Raw genomic sequence first — 22996 nt, 5'->3', positions numbered from 1 at the left:
ACTCACACTGCCGCACGGACCCATTCGGCTACATTCACTGACAGGCAATGGATGCATCTGGGGAAGAAAATGGTGTTCTCGATCGACGAATAACTGGAATGGGTCACGATGGTGGGAAGTGAGATCTGGTGCACAGAAACAGATTTTAAACCACACTCCGGGCAGGCACAACGCATTCGTCAAAAACAATGTGGCCTTAAACGGAAAAAGTATGTATACGGTAATAGGCGACGTTTCAGACAATGACCCTTCTTCATAGCACGCAAAACCTGACCGTGCTCACTCCTCACCTCGTTCATCAGCCTGCCGGCGTGCATTGAGTGCAGGGTTTTGGTGTCGTACTCGGACGATCCCACGGATCGGCCTTTGGTCTTCTCGTAAGCCTCCCGGTACTTAATCTGCGCACACGGAACATCCGGCACGTCAGCCGCGGGCCTCCGCCACGCTGCCACGGTCGACGGTAGCCATCGCCACGCGGGAAGCCGGAAAGGGAGGGGGGGGGGGAGCCGAGTCGCGGGAGAGACTCACGTCGCTTGCCAACGCCCCGGAGGCGCGAGCGGCCAGGAGCGAGATGTCGTCCATCTTCATCTCAAAGCCCTTGCCCTTGGTCTTCTGCCACTGCTCGTGGTACTTGATCTGGTGAAGGCAACCGCGGCGTGGGAGGCATCCATCATGATTCGAAGTTCCACGAAGCAGCAGAAACGGAAAAACAGACACGGCACAACACCTACTCACACCAATGTCTGCAAATGCACTTCGGCGGGAGTCTGGAACACTCTTCAGATATTAGGAAGCCACTTAAGCTTGCATTTAAAAACAATCTAAATTGAAAACTCATTTCTTTAGAACTGCTTTTTGTATTTAGTTTGTTGTCCTTCCCCCCGCACCTACAATTATCACGGTTGGCTACATACAGTTGCGAAAGAAGTTCAAAATACATACGTACATTCTTACGTTCCCACGAACACCTCCGATTAGCACGGTTGGCTACGTGCGGTGCAAAAATCGCTCAACGCACGTATGTACATACGCACACACGAGCCGACGCCTGGGTAACGAGCACTCACGTCGCTGAGGAGGTCTCCGCTCGCCTTGGCGTGCTCCATCTGCGGGTTGTCCTGCGTGATGGTGAAGCGCGTCTTGTTCTTCTCGTAGTCGGCCCGGTAGTTCATCTGCGGAATGCCACGGGGGGGTGGGGGGGGAAACGAGGCGACGACGTGAGAAATGCAGCGTTTCTGCGGGCTGCGCCGCGCGTCTTTCGGCAAACGTTGTCCGACGTTTCGCTCCGCGTGCAGAGGTGGGCCTTTTTCAGGAGTTTCTGGAGCAGTTGCTGAAGTAGCTGCCGGCCGCGAGAAGCGGCACTTCGGACAGTGCGCCCAACGACGCGCGGCACGACCCGGAAAACCCATCGCGGCACGAACCGCGACGGCCTACGCAGAGCGGTGCGGTCACGAATGCTCTCTCCGCATCCTTGACGATGTGAACGATCTTCCCCGACTTCAAAACTTAAGCAATTTTTTTCATTTTTTAGCAGGTACTGCGCTATACGGCTATTTTTCAGAAACCGCCTGGCCACATAACGAAGTGACTTATCACGTGGGAAATTCTAGCAGCCAAATGCCCTAAATGCACGCTGATTCTAAATGCGGAGGGGGGAAAAACCGGAGGACCCGGAGAAAAATCCACGCGACCACAGGGAGAGAGAGAACACGCAAACGCCAAGTTTTCCATGCGTCAGGGTCGGGATCAAAGCACGACCTCCTGTATACCAGGCGAGGTAGTTAACATCTCGCCACCGTGGCACCCACAACCTCATCACCCTGGCACAAACTCCTCCTTCGCGAACACAACCAAGCTCCGTCACATCCACGGAAACCACCTCAGTTTTTTTTCCTTCAAACGACCCTGACCCCCCCCCACGTACGTCGCTGAGCTGGTGGGCGTTGATCCGGGCCTGCGCGATCTCGGGAGTCTCCGACACGCTGGTGAACTTGAGCTTCTCCACGCGCTGGCGGTACTGGGGCTGTGGAAACACGGGCAGCCACGGTTGTAGCAGCGGCAGGCGTTATCCTAGGGCGCCGGAGTCCCTCGATGTACGGAATCGTCACGCTGTCCTGTCGCGCGCCTCTAATCGAGCGATTCGTGAGTGAGGTTGGTGGATCACACAGAGATGGAGCTATTGAGTATGGATGCAGGATGAGGATTTATTATGCATCGTGTAATCGTAGAGTACGCGCGAGATACATGTGACGCACACCAAGGTATAAGGATAGGTTTTACCCTTTCTGGCAACAAAACAGTTTGTGTTCATATGTTAAAACACCAAACTGAAACCTTTTTCACGGAATCATGTCTGCATTAACCACACATACTTGTGGTCAGAATGCAAACAAAAAACACGCTCTGACAGTACGTGCATTGTCTTTGAAACTGATTGGTCCACACCAGAGACAGCTTTCTTTAGAGCCTAGTCTCAAACAGCGTTAGACCAGAGGTCAACGCCAAAAGGCGAACAGCACAAAGACAATGCCACTGTCATGTGTGGTTCACGCAGACATGATTCCTTGCAAAAGGTTTCAGTTTGGTGTTTTCACGTATTAACACAAACTGTTTAGTTGCCAGAAAGGGTAAAAACCTATTCTTATATTTTGAGACTGCCAACAGAGGTCCCATGATGCACACCAGGGCGCCTGGTACAGTCAGAGCAGTCACTCGGTGTTGGACCAATTCCCTAACCCTGCAGTCATGGACGAGCGACTGGTGATATTTGCTGTTTAATGCTGTAGTCAAGTGCGCTTTGCGGGTGCGTGTGCATGATGTTTCAGACTTCTCCATACGAGCGTATTTGGGTGCTTACGTCACGGTACAGCTCCTGCTTTTTGTGCGACTCGTACGCGGGCGTGACGGTGGCTGGGAAGTTGACGTACGCCTTGTCCTCCTCGTACTCCGCGCGGTAGTTCCTCTGCGCAGAGAAAATTCGTGGTGCTTGTTTAGATGAGTAAGGACAAAGTGTCAAGATCGTAGTGCACGCGTCTCGTTGCACGTTTGTTGAACTTCAATGGAGCTGAGCGCTGGGCGGCTAATACACAGCAAGTTGGCACAGTAGTGGGCACAGGTGGTGCATCTGCCGGTCATTTCAGTCAGTCGAGCCATGGCACCTGGGTCTGTCCCAGGTGACCTCCTGTCAGCGGGCGTTCGACACTTCGCGTGGCCTTAAAGTTCACGTGGTCTGCAGTGAGGGGGGCGTGTCTGACACGGCCCCCTCAGTGAGGTAGATGTGATAGCTGCCTCCCCTGGTGCTTTTTCATTGCAGTTTCATGACGAGACCAGCGAGCCTAAATATATTTATACACATACGTGAAATAAGTTACCTGGAGTATGGAAGGCGAGGACATGAAATGAAGGGGTCTACAAACATTACATTGGTGACATACTGTGATAGTAACAGGCGCGCGCTTATTGCCCACGCTCCATCCAGTTACTGAGGGGTTGCGCAATCAGAGGGAGGCTGAGCTCGTCGCTGCCTCACCTCTCGTCTCTCCCTGTATTTGCAGCGGAGCTCCGCAAATTTGGCGATTCTGACTATAAAAATGATTGGAATCGTACAGAAATGACATTTATAACACAGATCAGTGGAAAGATCTAAATTTTTAGTTTCTTATTTTTTACTTTTCTTAACAGCTATTTCCATCGGAGTATGACAGTTGAGGCTGTGCCTCCCCTGCCTCCCCGGACCGCACGTCCCTGGTGGCCTGGCACAAGCGCCGTGGTGACATCACCGCCAATTAGTGGCGAACGGCGGTTGTGGTTGTTCTGTTGAACTTCGTTCCCACCGTACGTAGCCAGCCACGCTTGGCCCAAGCGCGTTGCCGAGGGTTAGACGCTAAATGAGCCCAATGCCGCGGCTGGCGGCATCGCGACGAGCCGGAGGTTGGGCAGAGGGGGACGTGGTGGCTGGGCTCACCTTGCTGGCCAGATTGGCCACCTTCATGCAGTGCTCGGTGCGCTTGTCCACCATTGCCACGCCGGCGTAGTGGCCCTTCACCTGCGTCTCGTACGCCTCCTTGTACTTGAGCTGCTCGCCGACACCACGCGAAGACGCGGCGATACTTCATGATGACACTTTCATTTTTACATCACGTCATTCGTGCCAACAAGGATCCCGCAACGCTCGACGTAAATTTGTTGACCCCCGTACTGTTTGGTTCTTTCGGTAAAGTCACGTAGGTAGAAAAGTTTAATAAAAAAAAAATAATATATCACGGAGTTTTTATACCTACGTGACTTTACCGAAAGAACCAAAGAGTATGGATTCCTGCAGTCACGAAAGATTCAAATCAAGATCGTTGACCAATGTCTTTTTTTTTGTCTCGGCCTCGCTGTGCGCTGCGTTGCACCGCTAGCTGAGTAGTTAACCTCGTTAAACTCAATAAATGACGTTTGGAGTCGGACGTTCATCCTGGCTCCGAGGGTTTATTGAACGCGAGGTTAACTACCCAGCTAGCGGTGCAACGCAGCGCAAAAAGTAAAATTCGCGTCGTGCAGCCCCCCTCCACCCAACGCGCGGGTCGAATGAAGCGAAGTGTGACCGCGAAGCGTGAAGAGCCGCCACGTTTCCGCGAGGGCCCAACCGGAGCGCGCGGTGGGATCCCGGGCGCTGCGTGTGCGGCGCTCACGTCGCTGGCGAGATCCCCGGCCTTGCTGGCGCTCTTGAACTGCTGCGTCTCGCAGTAGTTCACGCTGTGCCCCTTGGCGCTCTTCATGTCCCTCCGGTACGCGTTCTGTCGAAAGTGAGGGGGGGCACAGGGGGGGTGGCACGGGGATTGCCCGCGAGGGGTTCACGCTCAGCGGAATCGCAACGCAACGGCTGCGTTGCCGTTGTCGTTGTTGTTGTTTTACTTTACTCTCACTGATGCTGGATACTCGACCTGCAGTATACAACCCGCATAAATATAACGTGATCATTTTTTATGATTATAAGTTGATTTCATATTTACTGTATTATTAGTCGTTGGCAGTCCCTCGGGGTCCGAAGATGATGTCCATCAGCTTTGGTGGTGGCTCTTGACGTGGCTGAGGAGTCCAATTCTGGATCCGCGGCTCTTTGGGCATTGGTAGAAAAACCTTTTCCAAATCTAGATCGCTCAAATGGCAGGTTGGCCTCGAACATGCGGCTCCAAACGGTCTAACGGAACTGAGATTCTTCAGCTTCACTTGATTGCATTATAATTATGGTTGTTGTTGTTATGAGTGGTGGTGATGTGGCTGTGGTACTGACCTCACTGACGAGCTTGTTGACCTTCTGCGTGCGTTGCAGCTCCAGGTTTCCCTCACTGTGCAGCGAGTGGAACCGCGCAGCGCCCTTCATCTGCTCCCTCCCTGCCTTGTATTTGACCTGCGCACGACGCACGCGCGAGCGGGCTCAGACGACGCTGACCAACATCCCTCACCGACATCGCTCACCTCTACACCAATGGAACCTCATTTGCCAGTAGAAAAATATGATAATTGTTTTTTTACCCTTTTATCTGGCAACAAAACTGACACTTTTTTTACAAGGAGTCATGTTTACATAGACCACAATACCTGCAGTCGTAATGCAAACAAAAAACACAACTCTGATAATGTATGCACTGTCCTTGAAGTTGATTGGTCCACACCCGAGACAGCTTTCCTTCGAGCCTAGTCTCACATGGTGTTGGACCAGATGACGCCCAAAAGGTGCAGGTGTCAAAAAGGTGTCAGTTTTGTTGGCAGATAAAAGGGTAAAAAAAACAATTATCATCGCTCACCTCCCCACTCACACACAAACGATCGCTCACCCTGCCTGCTGCCCATCACCACTCCGCTTGCTCACCCGCTAATTCCCGAGAAGGCTGCTGTTTGTTATGCGACACGATGAGGACCAGTTGGCAGCTATGGAGGTAACTGAAAACCGAATTTAAATAACACTCCGACTGCAATTAGTCACTCTGCATGGAGCAGGGAGAGGAAAGTACAGCCTCACGCGTACACTGATACTCAACCCATACCCCTTTGGCACATCGCTATGGAAAAAAAAAACTAAACTACCCTGGCATCTTCCAAGAGTCTTAATTTCCAAGAGTTTTGTACCCTTATGTTTTTAACGTAAGCCCCTAGGCACACTCATTTCAGTGCAGCCAACCGGGATTTGATTCCAACGGGGGAGGGGGGGGGATTGACTGCACCTCCATTATTTTTGGTTCTTTCGGTAAAGTCACGTAAAAGGGAAACAATAAAATAATAAAACTATAAAACAATATTTATATTTTGTATTATTTCCCTTCTACGTGACTTTACCGAAAGAACCAAGAATATGAATCCCTGCAGTCACGAAAGCTTTAACCTCTATTGACGGACTATTTCATCGTTACGGTGCCGCGGCACGAGACGATGATGACGCGGCTTGACGCGGCTTGAGTACCAAGGGTAGAGATGCAGTCCCACGGTATCTCGGTTCAAGCCACTGCTGGCGAAAAGTCCTCCGGCTCGAGGCAACTCTCGAGAGAGAGCCCCTCTGGAGGGTGTTTTGAATCAATCAACCACGCTGTCCGGACGCCGCTAGAACAGGGGTCGGCAACCTGCATCTCCGGAGCTTCGTGACCGTCTCATATTGACGTGCCATTGTGGCTCCTGAAATATCACTTTTGCATAAATTTTTTATAAAAGGCTCCAAATGTTTCGATTTAAAGCTTTCGTGACTGCAGGGATTCATCTTCTTGGTTCTTTCGGTAAAATCACGTAGAAGGGAGATAATAAAATAATAAAAATGAAATATAATAAAATAATACAATTCTCACGACATTTCGGCCACAACGCAAGCAGCCGTCCTCAGGTGAAGAACAGGTCTGTCGGAAAGACAGCGTCTGAATGAACACCACCAAGCTTGGCAGCGTATATTTAAGCTGGGTTAGGGGAGGAAGATCGCCTTGTCAAGGCTCTTCATGTTATTTCGGATGCCGACTCCTGGCATAGAAGTGGGAAAACCTACAATTTACACCCAGGTATTTAAAAGGAAGTGCCCCCCGTAAATTAGTGGGAAATAGCTCATTTCGACGAGAGGTCACGAGGTGGGGGGGGGGTGGCAGTGGCGTGTGGGTTGGCGGTGTGGCTAATTATAACCGTACAGTTTAATGGGGGTTACGCGGTCGCAAATAACCGCGGGGACGCTCCCGGCTGGCACGACAGGCCGGTCCACAAATCTATCTGGAAGATTCTCCGAAATGCGTGGGGCATGCATCACCCTCCGAAAACTCCGCCGGCTTCGTGGGCCAGTGTTAAATTACGGGCTCGTGCAGACCTTGTATGAGCCTAACTAGCACCTGGCTCAGCCAGAAAGTACTTTGTCAAGGACTGTTTTATCCTCTTCGAATCTCACGGGACTTACATCTTAGAGCTCCAGGGTCCTGCCTGCATATCCACACGGCCTCTGTACTCGGGTGACAAAAACTGCGCTTGCCACCGGCGTAACCAGATTTCTGCCACCAGATTCCCCGATCGCTAACCGCAACCGCATGGCAATTCCACCATCGCCTCCTCCATCACCTACTCAATCGCGGACACCACCACCACCATAACCATCATCCTCAAACGCCCGTCTGCCTTCTCTGCCACCAACACCACCACATCGCCACCACCATCAACAACACCATTACCGCCACCAAAGACAAACACCAGCATCACAAAAACACCAAAACAGCACCACCACCTTCTCCAGCACCCCTCCAGTAATCATAATTTTGACAACAACAACTGCCGCTCGCCACTAAGTGGCGGTGACGTCACCACAGCTCTTGTGCCATGCTAGGTGCACTTTGAGGCCACATTTCTCATCACCAGCTCCCACTGTTAAATGAATACGAACACTGCTTTCGCTGTGCCCCCAACGCCCCCTGCCCCCCCCCCGTGTACATCCCACCCCTCCGCCCCCCGTGCCCCCCCCCCCCCACTCCCCCAGCAGGCGAGGCAGTAGTCGGGTAGGAGAGGCACTCACGTCGCTGGCGAGCTCGTGGGCCTGCTTGGCGCAGCGGTAGCCTGGGGTCTCGTTGGCCGGGAACGAACCGCGGATCTTTCTCAGCTGACGCCCCTCCTGTCGGACAACACGCACGGGGGGGGGGGAGGGGGGGCATTGGAGTCTGTGCATCGCCTGAATAAGTCTCGGAGCTTTTGCACACGCAATGCACACGCGTGTGCGTGTGTGTGTTGTAGAGGTTAGTGCTTTGCTGCGCTGCGAACCTGACGACCCGGGGTTCGATTCTCGCTCATGGCCAACACCGGTGACGATTATCTTAACCGGTCCTGGGCCTCCCCTGGATCGACTCAGCCTCAAATGAGTACCTGAGTGCGATGTGTAAACATCGCCACTGGGGAGACAAAGGCGGCCGGGCGTGGTGTTGGCCACCCACCCCCCTCGTGTGCCGTGCCGGCCTTCATAGGTGTTCGCTAACAGCACTTGCCCCTACAGTCTGTTAAGGCTACACGGGGGGGGGGGGGTCTTTGTCTTTGTTGTTAAAAAAACACACAGTGTGCACACGCATAAAAAGATACAGATCCCCCATATAGCCTTTACAGACTGTTGGGACAAGTGCTGTTCTAGAGCACCTACGAAAGCCGGCACGGCACACGAGGGGTTGGGTGGCCAACACCACGCTCGACCGCCTTTGTCTCCCCAGTGCCGAACCAGGCACTTATTTATGACTGATCCAACCTAGGGGAGGGCCAAGGACCAGTTCAGATAATTGTCACTGAGCCGGAAACGTACTCGGGTCGTCGAGTCTGTAGCACGGTGCGCTAAGGGAGCATTCCATTGAGTAGGTACGCAAAAACCTGTCAAAACTTGACCCCTACCCACATCGGGGGAGCAGTGGTTAGGGTCCCTTAGCCTATCGCTGAATTTGCTTATTACGAACGCCTCGTGCCATCCTGACCCACCCACCTGTTGCTCCTCGATGACTCTCTGAGCGCCGGCGGTGATCTCCAGCCCTCCGCTCGCCTGGTGGCCCTTCATCTCCTTGTCGTACGCCTCGCGATACTTCACCTGCTCGCGCACGCAGCCCCGGACACCCCGCTCGGTCTGGCACCACTCATCCCGGCCACACCGCACGGCACGGCATCACTCGGGCCGGGCCGCACTACTAAGCATGGCACCACGCAAGGCGGACGCACCACTTGGCACGGCAGCGCGAAACTCGCTACCGGCCACACTTCGGCAGAAAGACCAGCACGCACTAGAACGTCAGCCGTGGGAAGAAACGCGAGCAAACGAGACCACCGAAGGAGAGACGGAGCGGTAATCTCAGGGAAGCACGTGGGAGTGTCGTGGATTCACAGTGCATCACGATGCGCTTGTCAAACAAAAGGATTTTTTGTTTGTTTTAAGAATGATCAATACATTTAGATTTTACCGGACTCTCATCGTGGAGATGGAACAATGAAATCAGCTCGTGTGCAGTTGCCAGGTGGATTGTTACATTGCAGGAATGTGAGAGACTGCGACGGCTTTGGGAGGCCTTCGTCCAGCAGTGGATTGAACATTGCCGACGATGATGATGATGATGAGTGGTGGAAAAAAATACTAAACGTTCACCATCATAGCTAACTCCAGAAATGCACGTATTCATTAATTTGCAAGCTGTGCACAACTTTGAGTGGCTGTACACCCAATTGTCTAAACGCTTCTCAGTCCCAACGTACTTTGCGCAATAGCTGACTTAAATCCTCAGTAATTTTACGTGACGAATGCATTTCCGAGTTAAAAAGTGCCAAACAACAGATTGCAATACTAGTTTTGAAGAAAAATTGTAATTGTATAATGATGAGCAACACGCCAGCAAAGTTGTCAATCAGTGCACGTCGCTTGCTATACCACAAGGATCATAGACACTGCCAGAAATCCCGCGGGAATAACAAAAAAAACAACAATGCCACAAGCCAACACAACCCCATCAGGCCAATGCAGATGCTGTGGAAGCTACGGCAAACCACGTCGGACCGTTCGGTGGAGCGCATGCAGACTGCTGCATCAAAAACGAAATGTAGTTGCAAATGAACATCTCCGTATTAAATCCAGGTGCGCGCCCTCCTTCACGGCGGCCATCAAGACAGCTCAAGTCCGTCGGCAATGCCGTGACGAGGTCGTTTATCGGCTGGCTGCATATTAGCTGCCAGCGCCGATTAATAACAGGCTCCAACTAATAACGGTGCCAGTCAGTGCCGGATTAAGCTCGTGCTGGGCCTGTAGCATGATGTTACAAAAGGGGCGATCTTTGTACGCGTGCGCGCGGCTCACCTCGCTGGCGAGAGCGGATCCGACGCGCGCGTGCCGCATGTCCCAGCTCTCCGCCACGGACGTGAATTGATCCTTCTTCTCCTTGAACTCGCGCTTGTACTGCACCTGCACACACACATCCATCCACCCACGAGGCAAGCGTAAACACTCTCACCCGCCTGCCTCACTGTGACTTCCATTTATTACTGTTGTTGTTATTATTATATACAGCTTTTATCATTTTCACCGGAGGTAGCCAACCGCGCTCATCGGAGGTGCGGGTGGAAGGACAACAAATTAAACACAAAAAGCAGTTCTTAAAAAAAGTGTGTTTTCAATCTACTTTAGATTTAAAAGTGCATAGCTCCAGCGGCTTCCTAATATCGGAAGGAAGAGCGTTCCAGACGGCCGCAGAAGCGCATCTGAAAGCACGCGATGCAGTGATCCGTCTTTATTTCGATTTAAAGCGTTCGTGACTGCAGGGATTCATCTTCTTGGTTCTTTCGGTAAAGTCACGTAGAAGGGAAATAATAAAACAATAATAATAAAACATAATAAAATAATTCTCACGACGTTTCGGCCACAACGCAAGCAGCAGTCCCTTCTCCGTGACTTTACCGAAAGAACCAAGAAGATGAGCCGTCTTTGTTCGACGCCTAGACAAAAGCCGCTGCTGTGAAGATAACCGGAGTCTGCGTGATGGTTTATGCTCCTTCACGATATCAGCAAGGTATTTTGTGTCAAGCACTTTGTGCGTAACGAGTACGACCTGTGCACATAGCTACCTATGTGCTTCTTAATTCCATTCGCCGCTACGGGACTTTTTTTGTTCCATTTGTGTGAGGTGCGATAGACATGAAGCAATCAATGACGGTTACGATGACGACGATGATATGGGTGTGTGTGTGTGTGCCCGTGGGGAATGGTAGTGTAGCGGTTAGCGCGCTGCGCTATGAACCCGGCGACATGGGTTCGATTCCCGCTCACGGCCAACACCCAGTGACGATTATCTGAACCGGTCCTGGGCTTCCCCTAGGTCGACTCAGCCTCAAACGAGTACCTGGTGCGGTGTGTAGTAAACATCGCCACTAGAGAGACAAAGGCGGTCAGGCGTGGTGCTGGCCACCCCACCCACCCCCTCGTGTACCGTTCCAGCCTTCATAGGTGCTCGCTAACAGCACTTGCCCCTACAGCCTGTTAAGGCTACACGGGGGATCTTTGTCTTTGTGCGTGCAGGACGTACATCGCTGACGTTCTTCTGTGCCTGCACCATGCGCTTGTACTCGGGAGTCTCCGTGTAGACGAGATTCCCCTCCACCAACATCTCCTGATGAGGGATGGGGCATCGCGACCAAGGTTTATCTTGCACATTTAAAAAAAAAATTATCCTCAACCCATTCGTTAACAACACCGTCTTAAAAATAAAAATAATACAATATATGTTGACATTTTTTTCGCACCATACGTAGCCAACCGTGCTCATCGGAGGTGTGAAAGAATTTCAACATACGGCATGTAGAGAGGCATGGCCTCCTGAGTTATCAGCTGTTTAAGCAAATAAACTTATTAAACAACAACCCCAGAGTTTTCTGAGTGTGAACGTTTGGAATACACAAACAGACAATGGTATTTCCAGGAACATCACTTTGGGGTTTAAGAGTCAACTCTCAATTATGCAGGGTAAATGCAGGGGACCAAGATAAAACTAAAACACAAAAATGCAAAACGTACTTTAATTATACGATGAAATGTCTTCTCTTCACTAAACACGTCGTATTTCACTGTCAGGTGGTGGATGGTCCTAACAAGATTTTACGTGGCCTAAACCAAATATCAACGATGAATCAATGTGTTTATTGTTTACCTATGTATAATGGGAGAAATATGTAAAAAAAAATGCGCGTTCTGTTTGAATTGTTTCTAAAAGAAATCGGTCAAAACTGGGAACGGACTCACTGAGCCTCGACGAATGAGTAACATCTGACAATGAAAACTAGCACAGCCGCAGAAAGATTTATATTCCAAAGCTCGGTGAATCCGCAACTGGGGTATTCCACCCGACACAGAATCTCGAGTTGACTGCACGACACGCGGGGGAGGTGTTGTAAGAGTGTAGCAAGGTTGTGATCACCTGCTCATATAGTTGTTCGCTCGCGGAGTTCCTGGCGATAACGTCGGGAGGGAGATGGTAGAACTCCTTCTGGGCGTCCCATGACTTTTTGTACTCCACCTGCAGCACAAACGCCACCTCGGTTACGAGCCATCAAGCTTCAGCAACACGGGCTTCGAGTACTTTCTACCTCAGGATGGAACATTTTTTTTAACGTGGAGGGGTGTTTGTTAAAACGCAACAAATACAACGAGTGCACAATAACAGCACGATATATTAACGTTTTTTTATTATTATTTTATTTTTATTACACGCTTTTATTTAACTAACTCCGTCTGTTGTATCCTCAAAAATAAATCGTGTAACTCATTTTTTACCCATTTCCCAATGTGCTATCGACTGCAAACTTGAAATGCATATGTCATACTAATGACAACACTATATTCTATCATAAAAATCCAAAACATATTTTTAAACACTATGAGATCTCTTTTACCAGTGGCAAAATATAATGGTAGGTTTTTACCCTTTTAACTGGTACAGGTGTCAGTTTTGTACCAGTTAAAAGGGTAAAAACCTACCATTATATTTTTAAACATTTTACACGCTTTTATTTAACTTACTCTGTGCGTTGTCGTATGCTAAAATATTGTAACTCAATTTCAACCGTATTTCCAATGTCCTATCGACTGCAAACTTGGTATAGCTATGTCATACTGATGACAATACTATATTCTATCATTGAAAATGAAATTTTTTTTGAAAAATCTTTTTTACGGCTCAAATTGTCCACGTTTACGGCACTAATTGTCGACGCTCAACTCGCGTTGCCTGTCAATCACCACGGTCCCTGACGTCACGGCAAGCCACGGGGAGTCACGCCGAGGGGCGGGGGATGTGGAAGGAGGGGAGGAGCGATGGAGGAAGGGGGCAGGGGGAAGGGCAGCTCGGACAGTACATTTCATTAAAGCGTGTTTTTTTTTTAAGTATTTTTAAATATTTTATTTCTTCTCATTTTTCAAATCACGTTTGCGCAGGTCACACCAATGTGTGGGGCAGGCCACGTGCAGCCCCCTTTGCCCACGCACTGCTGGATGGAGGCCTTCACGCGATGTGCGGATTCTTGGGAGTTGGTAATAGCGGGAAGCATAGAAGTACAGCGCAACGCTGTGTTTGGATGCGATGCAGACCGCATCGGGCCCCACAGTACAATCAATGTGTGCGTGACCTGCCTGATGGGTCACAGTTGTTACAATGCAGTAGTGGATCGTCACAAGGGCTGTAGATGTACACATGTACATGCAACAAAGGCACTGGCAATTTCTGACTCAGAGGGATAAATATAATCGCACCACGCTAACCTTGCTTGAGCATCGAAAATACTGGCTGAGGGTTGTGGAGGTTAGAGCTGGAGAGCCCCGATGGTTCATAAACTATAAATAAAGAAATACTATAAACACATTTTATTTCACCATGTAAGGCCCACTGAGCTATATAGCCCTCTTTCAGAAGCGACCTGGCCACAAATGATAGCTCAACGAAGTATTTTATCATGTTGAAAGTTAAAGTAGCAGCCAAATACTCGAAACGCATGTTTCTAGATGAGGAGGAAAACCCCGGAGGACCCGGAGAAAAATTCACGCGACCACGGCGAGAGAGAGACACGCAAACTACAACTATACAGCAGGCTCTAAGAAAAGCTGTCTCGGGTGTGGACCAATCAACTGCAAGGACAGTGCATATCATTATCAGAGTTGTTTCTTTTTGTTTGCATTTTGACTGCTTGTGTTGTGGTTATTGCAAACATGATGCCTTGTATAAAGGTGTCAGTTTTTGTACCAGTTGAAAGGGTAAAAACCTATTACTAGATTTTGCCACTGGTAAAGGAGGTCTCATAGAGTAGTATACAGCAGGGGTCAGGGTCAAGATCGAACCCACGACCTCCTGCATACCAGGCGAGGTAGTTAACATCTCGCCACCGCGGCGCCCATAGACGTGAAACCATATACACACTGTCATTCAATTATAACAATGAACTGTGTTGCACTGCCCCTTTGCTGACCGCAGCCTATAACAACCTGTTCGTGCAAGGTGATCACGCATCCAAGCGCTATCCAGGCTTAAATCCCTGCTTAGCTTTCCAGATCTTCCAAAACGGCACATTATAACCTGGTGATTTGATCATAACCATCATGGGAGAGAGAGATAGAGAGAGAGACACGCAAACTCTCAATATACAACAGGCGTCAGGGGTCGGGATCGGAACCCACGACCTCGTGCGTAACCAGGCAGGCGAGGGAGATGCGAGCGGGGACCGGGGTGGGTGGGCCCTACGTTACCTGGCTCGAGAGGTGAGCCACTTGTCGGATGTGTTCCATCTCGCGCGACTGCATGTCCCAGTGGTACTCGGTGCGGAACTTCTCGCTCGCCTCGCGGTATTTGTTCTGCGCGCACAACGAGGATGGGACGCCCTGGTCATGGCGAGCTTCGGGATCGGCTCCGGTGTGTGTGTGCACGTAGCTGTATCATTCTACGTGCTGTGTGTGCGCAGCGTGCACGTGGCTGTATCCTTGTACGTGCTGTGTGGGTGTTGAAACTTCTTTCGCGCCGTACGTAACCGGCCCGCGCTAATCGGAGGCGTGGGGAAAGGACAACACATCTGAACACAAAAAAAAATTCTAAAGAAAATGAGTTTTTAATGTAGTATCGTGCAGTGTACAGTATTGTAGTGTATAGTGTAGTGTATTGTGGTGTATCGTTGAGTGTGTGGTGTAGTATGTATGTTGAACTTATGTCGCGCCCTATGTAGCCATAGGATCGGCGTCAATCGCTTCCGAATGCCGTGGAACCAAAGTTGAAAGCGCGTGTGCATTAGATCGGAAGTGCGTGCGGCTCTGTGAAGGGCTGCTGCTGCTTCGTCACGTTCTTGATCAAGGACCGCCGTCCCGTATTCACCGCATCGCATCGCCTCTTGAAATGTTGAGTTTGTTTTTTACATATACCCCAACAAAAATGTCGAGTTATTTTCGTTGCCGACTCCCCCCACCCCCGTCCCTCTGTCCGTGACAGGAAGACGCAACGTTGCAAGCACCCTGAGCTTGAGCCTAGAGGGTGAGTTCAGTCGCCGATCGGGACTATCCCTGTTGAAGACCGGACAAATCCATCAGAGTGGAGGTGTCTCACACTTGGAGGTGTGGAGCGAAACGACTACAGGCACTGCATTTGCGAGAATGCAAATGCATGTCACTGTCACGGATACCCATGGGATATATGAAAACACAACGTAGCCGTCGACCCATACGGTTTTAGCCCCGTATTCTTGTACAGGGAAACGGCGCACAGCCGTTTCAATACGGGCAATTTAAAAAAAGTGTCTATTTGTTTGTGTTTCTCCCTTGTGATGGGACTCTGTAGGGTGAACGTTGAGATGTATAAGGGGTACGGGGTGACCAATAAGGTCTGCATTGTTCTGTAGTAAGTAAGGTAGGGCACTGATAAGGGGTGGACAGGAATTACATAACAATTACCCGTCGGCCTCCTTACTCCTAATTAAATACAACACTTCCAAAGTTAAACACACATACTGGAAAGTGTTGCAGAATCCATGCGTTACACATTATACTTTTTTTTCCTAATGTGTTATTGTTTACGCCGTAGCAGACAGATACGGACATAAGTCTGTCCGTGCTACACGCATGCATAAAGCTATGCGTTAATTAATTAAGTAGCGTGCCGCTAATAACTGCTAGTGGGGGGGGGGGGGTGGCACAGAGGTTAGCACACTGCACAGTGAGCTCAGCAACTTGAGTTCAATTCCCAGCCATGGCTAACACCAGTACCGACTGATGTGTGGGCCATCATTACCATCCGGCACTGACCAGCGTGGTGAGGAAAGTTCGAACAACTTCTATGATCGACTCGGGAATGGACGACCTTCATCCAGCAGTGGATTGACAAAGGGCTGTAAGTTATAGTTTATTGTGACTGAAATGTGCTGTAAACGTAAGTGGATTTACATTCGGAATGGAACGATTCAACACCCCAGGGTGTGTGTATGATTTTCCAGAATTCAAATCCGCGATTAAAAACGAGAATATTTATTTTCGCCTCTCTATTATCGCTTCCTTCACATTGTTAATGTTTTATTTTGTCTCGGTTGTGGTTTTGATTACTCACGAAGCCAAATTTTAACATTAGCGTCTCATTTGCATGAACGGCATAGAATCACATATTGGAACCTCCTTTTCCAGTAGCAAAATATGATCATTGGTTTTTTACCCTTTTATCTGGCAACAAAACTGACACCTTTTTTTACAAGGAGTCATGTTTGCATTGACCACAATACCTGCGGTCGGAATGCAAACAAAAACACAACTCTGATAATGTATGCACTGTCCTTGAAATTGATTGGTCCACACCCGAGACAGCTTTTCTTAGAGCCTAGTCTCACATGGTGTTGGACCAGATGACTGGGAGCTTGAGAATATATTTCAATCTCTGAATTGACTAAGTTGCACTCTTTATTTCCAATATCAGAACAAGCTCCCAGTCACGCCCAGCTTAATTCCGGGTGCAAAATTGCGTCCGTTCTAAATAAAATCGACTTAGAGAGCGGGGGGGGGAAGTAAACCTCAGAATGTTAACAAAATAATCTCAAGAGCTGTCACTGGATCCCACGGGAGCTCAATGCGTCCTTCTCGCCGTAAACAGCTTCGGCTTCAGCAGCAGCAGCAGGAGTGGCAGAGACAGCTGGGACCGTGCACGCAGCGTCTCTCTCCTGCCAGCCAGCCAGCCACACTTCGCGTGGACTCAAGGTGGCACCTAGCCCGGCACAAGCTCAGTACCCGCCACTTATTAGTGGCGAACGGCGGTTGTTGTTGTTGTTGTTCGTGCTGTGTCAGCGGTGGTCAGCACACACCGGTGCTGAGAACCCAGGGGTAGTGAGTGGTTAGCGTGCGCCGCTACCAACTCGGCGACCTGGGATCGATTCCTGGCCAAGGCTCGCATCAGTGTCCAGTGATATTTGAACCGGTCCTGGGCTTCCCCTATGTCGACCCGGCCATAAATTACGACCTGATGCGGTGTGAGTGTGTTCGAACATCAGCGCTGGGCAGATACAAGCGTCTTAGGCGTGGTTCTCACCCCAAAATCCCCTTGCACGCTCTTCCAACCTTCATAGGTGCTCGCTAACAGCACTTGTCCCCACAGTCTATGTAGGCTATAGGGTGGTCTTTGCCATTTGCCTACGTGAATGTACCTTAGTCTGTGCTTGTTTACTGCTGTGTTGTTGTTGTTGTTTACGTGTACATGCGTCGTTTGTTTGTCCATAGGCGCGGGCCCAGAACTGGATTCAGACATCAGTCGGCACTGATATTAGCCGTGACCAGGAATGGAATCCAGATAGCTGGGTTTGCAGTGCAATTTGTTAGCCACTACTGTCTACATTTTAACACGCAGGCTGTCGCCTTAATAGTAACGAATTGGCACGTTCTGTTTACGTGACAAACCTTACTAATTGGCTGTGTCGGGTGGTGGCGGGTTTAACGACACATTTATCTATTTACGCAATATAACCCCCCCAAAAAACCTGTATTATACTGTGTACATGTTACAATGATGTACATGTAACAGCCTTCATTGGTGCCCGCTAACAGCACTTGCGCGATAAGCACGGCGAGGCTATACGGGGGATCTTTGCCATTGTGCGCTAATGGGGCCCTGCTAATGGTGGGTGGACAGGTCACGCCACTTGAGCTTCGCCCAGAATAACCTGTCACCTCATCCGCGGCTCCACACGTCCACGAGGCCACAACAACAGCTTCACTGTTATCCATGTGACGCCTCGGTTTGGAATCTCATATCGAGTCTCACTCGTGCTGAAATAGGGACTCACTCACGCTTCAAGCACACGGCCAGAAGGAGCAAACGGCATGCGCACTGGAGCACGGCATTTAATGCTGCTCTAACTTAACATTAGATCAGACTGATTAAATCCACAATGCCGTAATGGCAATGCGATCTCCTCTGCCTTTGGCCGCATCGACTGGATTGCGAACGATCCGATCAGATCTCAGCACTTTGTCCAGGTTGAGCCCTGGATGAGTGCTGGGCTCAACAAGTGTTACAGGCTGCCGCCGTGCTAAGCTGTGGCCAGCAGAGGGCAGTGGAGCACAATCTATTGGTTGTGTTCCGTTTATATGGCCCCATATGTACACTCCTTATCTTCACCAATCCCGTGCTGAAGTTTAGTCCAATAACCCCCCACGTTCCACGCAGCACGGTGGAGGCTCAGTGATTGATTGTACAGTTCAATAATTCAATGAATTCATCCAGGAAAGCCTCACTGACCCACATTTTCAGGAGGTGTCCTGCTTTGGGCCCTGTATTGATCAGACACAGGCGAGCATGGTCACAGTTTGGACGGTTCGATCACAGTTTGGAAGGTTGCCAACCCTAGGGGCTAAGCAACAACGTCCAGGAACTTGTACCCAGGCCCAAGCTCCTGGGATGTAGCGATGAGGCCAAGTGGATGTAGCCATGAGGTCAGGTCGATGTAGCTTTGAGGTCAAGTCGATGTATCGATGAGATCGAGTGGATGTAGCGATGAGGTCGAGTGGATGTAGCGATGGGCTCACCTCGCTGGCATTGACGCTCTGCTGCTTCACGTTGAGATTGAGAGGAGTTTCCAGCACGCTCGTGAACTTGTTGGGTTTGGGACAGTGCCTGCGCAACCAAAGCAATGAAGCGTGAGTTCTAGACATCAATAAACCAGGCACACGTGCAATAACACACTTAGTTTACAGGTGGACGACATTCCGTAGAAGTGCACTTCTTGGATTACACCAAAGACTTGTTGGGAAGAGACAGTTTTGCATAATTACTCTTTGGTTCTTTCGGTAAAGTCACGTGGAAAGAAATGTAATTTAATAATAATAGAATACGACGTTTCGATTACAACACAAGCAACCATCATCAGGCACAAATGAATGAGAAAACAAACAAAGGAAACTTGGAAATATAATGCAATACAACACAGAGAGTCGGCTAACACAACAGTCAACACCCGACCTGGTTGATTACGTTCTTCCAAAGATTGCTAAATTTGAGAGAGAGAGAGAGACAAAACATAGACACGTAGACACACAGACACACAAGCAGAGAGAGACTCACACAGCGACACACAGAGAGAGACACACACACATAGGCACACATTTTCTGTGTGTCTATGTTTTGTCTCTCTCTCAAATCCAGCAATCTTTGGAAGAACGTAATAAACCAGGTGGGGTGTTGACTGTTGTGTTGGCCGACTCTCTGTGTTGTATTTCATTATATTTCCAAGTTTACGATGTTTGTTTTCTCATTCAAATGTTAAACCGCCTGTTTGTGCGATTAATGTTCTTCCGGAATCTTCCAGTCATAGTCCATGGGCCTGAGCATAAATCGGAACCTCCTAAGGTGCCTATTTATTTATATGGCTAATAAGAATGGACTATTGTATAATCCGCTCATTTCAAATGGTCATCAGGTCATGGAAAGATAAAGAAACTGGAACCACAAATGTTATGCCACCTCAGGTGGAACCGAGAAGTGAAATATCTCGTCTGGGCTCATGGGATTATTCATGGATTTGTTTTTAACAACGTCATGTTGTGAACACATGTCCATCACCGTACACTGCCAATTATGATCAAGTGTAAATAAGACACGATAGTATGTCCTGTTGTAGTGCATGTGGTTCCTCCTTGGCTTCCTTAAATCTTATGCAGAATAGACATATAGCATCAAAGTGAAATACAACAGATGTCACAGATGTTCAAGCTCACGCATGGCAGTATGGTCGCTTCTCGAAGCTTTTGAAGTTGTTGACTGTGAGCACCGTTTCACACTCCTCGCAGTAGAAACACATCTTGTGCCATGTCTGTCAGGACAGAAAGCAAAATACATTTTACAAGTGCACATTATCCATGAACACAATCAGGCCAAGTTTCAAGAATAGCAGAATTTTTGTACTAGGCTATGTAGTTTATTTTTAGGAATGTTTCTCACTGCAAAGTTCTGAATAACTTTAACCAGACCAGTGGCATCGTGTGGTTGGAATGGGCCCTGATGCAAACATTTAATGGGGCCCACTGGCGCCTGGGCCCTCTTGGTTCGGAGGGCCGCTACTGTCCACTAGAATAGCGACACCACTGAACCAAACCTGGATTTGTGACACATGTGCCACTGAAACATGGATGATTTCATACATGGTAGACCTATCATTCACCACGAATGATTCACCACGAATGATAGGTCACCAGATTATAATATCCAAGATTTAATTTTAAATACAAACGCCATTAATGTGTTGCAACTACTGGTATAACAGATGTGGATTCACCACTTGACGAATGATAGGTCACCAGATTATAATATCCAAGATTTAATTTTAAATACAAACGCCATTAATGTGTTGCAACTACTGGTATAACAGATGTGGATTTACCACTTGACGAATGATAGGTCACCAGATTATAATATCCAATATTTAATTTTAAATACAAACGCCATTAATGTGTTACAACTACTGGTATAACAGATGTGGATTCACCACTTGACGAATGATAGGTCACCAGATTATAATATCCAAGATTTAATTTTAAATACAAACGCCATTAATGTTTTACAACTACTGGTATAACAGATGTGGATTCACCACTTGACGAATGATAGGTCACCAGATTATAATATCCAATATTTAATTTTAAATACAAACGCCATTAATGTGTTGCAACTACTGGTATCACAGATGTGGGTGTAACAATGTGTCGAGTAATTTGATTAACATTGATTCTCAATCTCGCAAAACATGCATCGAATCATGTTTGTAAGAATTGTTTTTTGGATTTATATACAGTGTTGTAGGTAATGGGTTCGTGTGATGATCCCGCAGTCACTAGAGGCCGCTACATTCCCCACAATGTAAAAAAATACATTATTAATTCAAATCTCAACCGTAAATCATCACAATTCATCTAATAGCCGTGGAACAATCAACCGTTGCACCTCTAAATATTGGTATTACCGTACGGTACTTATATTTCCTTTTGTACTCTGATGTATTCACATGTGGAACTTATAGAAATGGGACACATTGGCTGTATTTGATTAATGTAGTGCATTTGATAAGCTAATCTTAGCACGTTCTTAAATGGGATAAGAAACAAACGGAATATATTTCTAACCAACAATGTGAATACACTTAAATATAAGTAGAGTATGTTTTAGGCTGATAATATGCACTTGTGTTACAGAAAATAAAATTTTGTATTTAAATATCCTGTACAATATTAACATTTTGTCACAGCTTTAACATATTAAATTCTAAATATTAACACCACAGGCACCTCCGAAAAGTATAATCACTTCTATTACCGTGTTTTATAGCCAAAAATAATAGCAGCTATGCGACATGCTTTACTGTCAAAACAAAACTTTCCCAAATTTCTCATTCCCATCAACCGTTGCTCTCCGTGGCATCCAATTTACACAACGATTTGTACAAAAACATGACTGAACAAGACTTTCCAATGTATTGTAAGATGTTCCGCATGTTATGGTGAGATGTTATCTCCCTCGCCTGATAACGCAGGAGGTCACGAGTTCGACTCTGACCCTGACGCCTGTATATTTGGAGTTTGTGTGTTCTCCCTCCCCATGGTCACGTTGACTTTTCTCCGGTTTTGCATTCCACATTTAGAAACATGCGTTTACATTATTTTGATAGTATAAATCCCCACATTTGATATAAGCCACTTCGATTAGTTATCACGTGTGACCAGGTCGCCTCTAAAAAGAGATCATAGCTCAATGGGCTATACTTGGTAAAATAAAATAGCAATTGTACGTGTGTTGAACTTCTTTCGAACCAACCGTGCTAATCGGAGGCACTAATAGTTAGTGCGACTTATCCCACATAACTTGAGATATAACATCAGCCGTTTGTCTTATTTTTTTAAAAGAATAGAAAAGAAAATCTTACCTGGCCCAGGCAGTCAAGTTTTTCCAGTGGGTAAACTGGGTGCTGGCATCGTGCACACGGCTTGTTCATCTTGAAATCTCAGGCAAGAGTACGAAACACTCAAAACTCACCGCTATCTCTTCCACACTCAACGCACACGCTCAGATCCAATCTACTACTCACGCTCGCTTCCCAACTGCCCGTTTTCTCTCTCGCTGCCTCTGCTTGTCGGTGGCTATTTTCAGGGCATCATGTCGCCCGGCTAATCTTAGCCCAGCCGGGAATGTGCACTGCCCAATAATACCAAGTTGCCGTCAGAGGTCAGAAATTAAATATTGCTGCAACCTATCTCAATGTACAGTCGTTTTTTTTGTTGTTGTCAATTTCCTAAGCATTCTGTGAACAATAATCAGTCGCGTATTTTAAGCAAGTGTGCATTATGTTGATTCTGACCGAATATGGTGTGTGAAACTTTTCTCCGTAGTTGGCATGGTCTTTTTTTGGGAAGCTGAACAGATTTGGTCTATTTCAATCCAATCATGCGCTCTTGCTGCTATATTAAATTGAAACGTGTGTTCAAACACACTTTGTAATTATA

The 22996-nt window shown here is 48.2% G+C and overlaps 1 protein-coding gene across 1 annotated transcript in view; it reads right to left on the bottom strand.

Annotated features, from left to right (window-relative positions):
* NRAP (nebulin related anchoring protein) overlaps positions 1–22564 on the bottom strand; it is a 51817-nt gene extending 29253 nt beyond the window's left edge. Inside the window, exons 1-17 of the mRNA XM_078859424.1 lie at positions 22420–22564; positions 20222–20316; positions 19034–19121; positions 14738–14842; positions 12420–12518; positions 11532–11615; positions 10310–10414; positions 8957–9058; positions 8015–8110; positions 5279–5395; positions 4677–4781; positions 3965–4075; positions 2858–2962; positions 1925–2023; positions 1068–1172; positions 529–636; positions 291–398 (exon numbers count right to left, since the gene is read on the bottom strand). Of these exons, the coding sequence (XP_078715550.1) occupies positions 291–398; positions 529–636; positions 1068–1172; positions 1925–2023; positions 2858–2962; positions 3965–4075; positions 4677–4781; positions 5279–5395; positions 8015–8110; positions 8957–9058; positions 10310–10414; positions 11532–11615; positions 12420–12518; positions 14738–14842; positions 19034–19121; positions 20222–20316; positions 22420–22488 (1701 nt within the window). The 5' untranslated portion in view covers positions 22489–22564. The remainder of the gene's footprint in view (positions 1–290; positions 399–528; positions 637–1067; positions 1173–1924; positions 2024–2857; positions 2963–3964; positions 4076–4676; positions 4782–5278; positions 5396–8014; positions 8111–8956; positions 9059–10309; positions 10415–11531; positions 11616–12419; positions 12519–14737; positions 14843–19033; positions 19122–20221; positions 20317–22419) is intronic.
* Positions 22565–22996: the final 432 nt, after the last annotated feature.

Source organism: Lampetra fluviatilis, chromosome 9 (genome assembly GCF_964198595.1).
Source record: "Lampetra fluviatilis chromosome 9, kcLamFluv1.1, whole genome shotgun sequence".
NCBI lineage: Eukaryota > Metazoa > Chordata > Hyperoartia > Petromyzontiformes > Petromyzontidae > Lampetra > Lampetra fluviatilis.
Note: the sequence above shows the minus strand (reverse complement) of the source record. Positions and strands in the feature narration are given on the sequence as shown.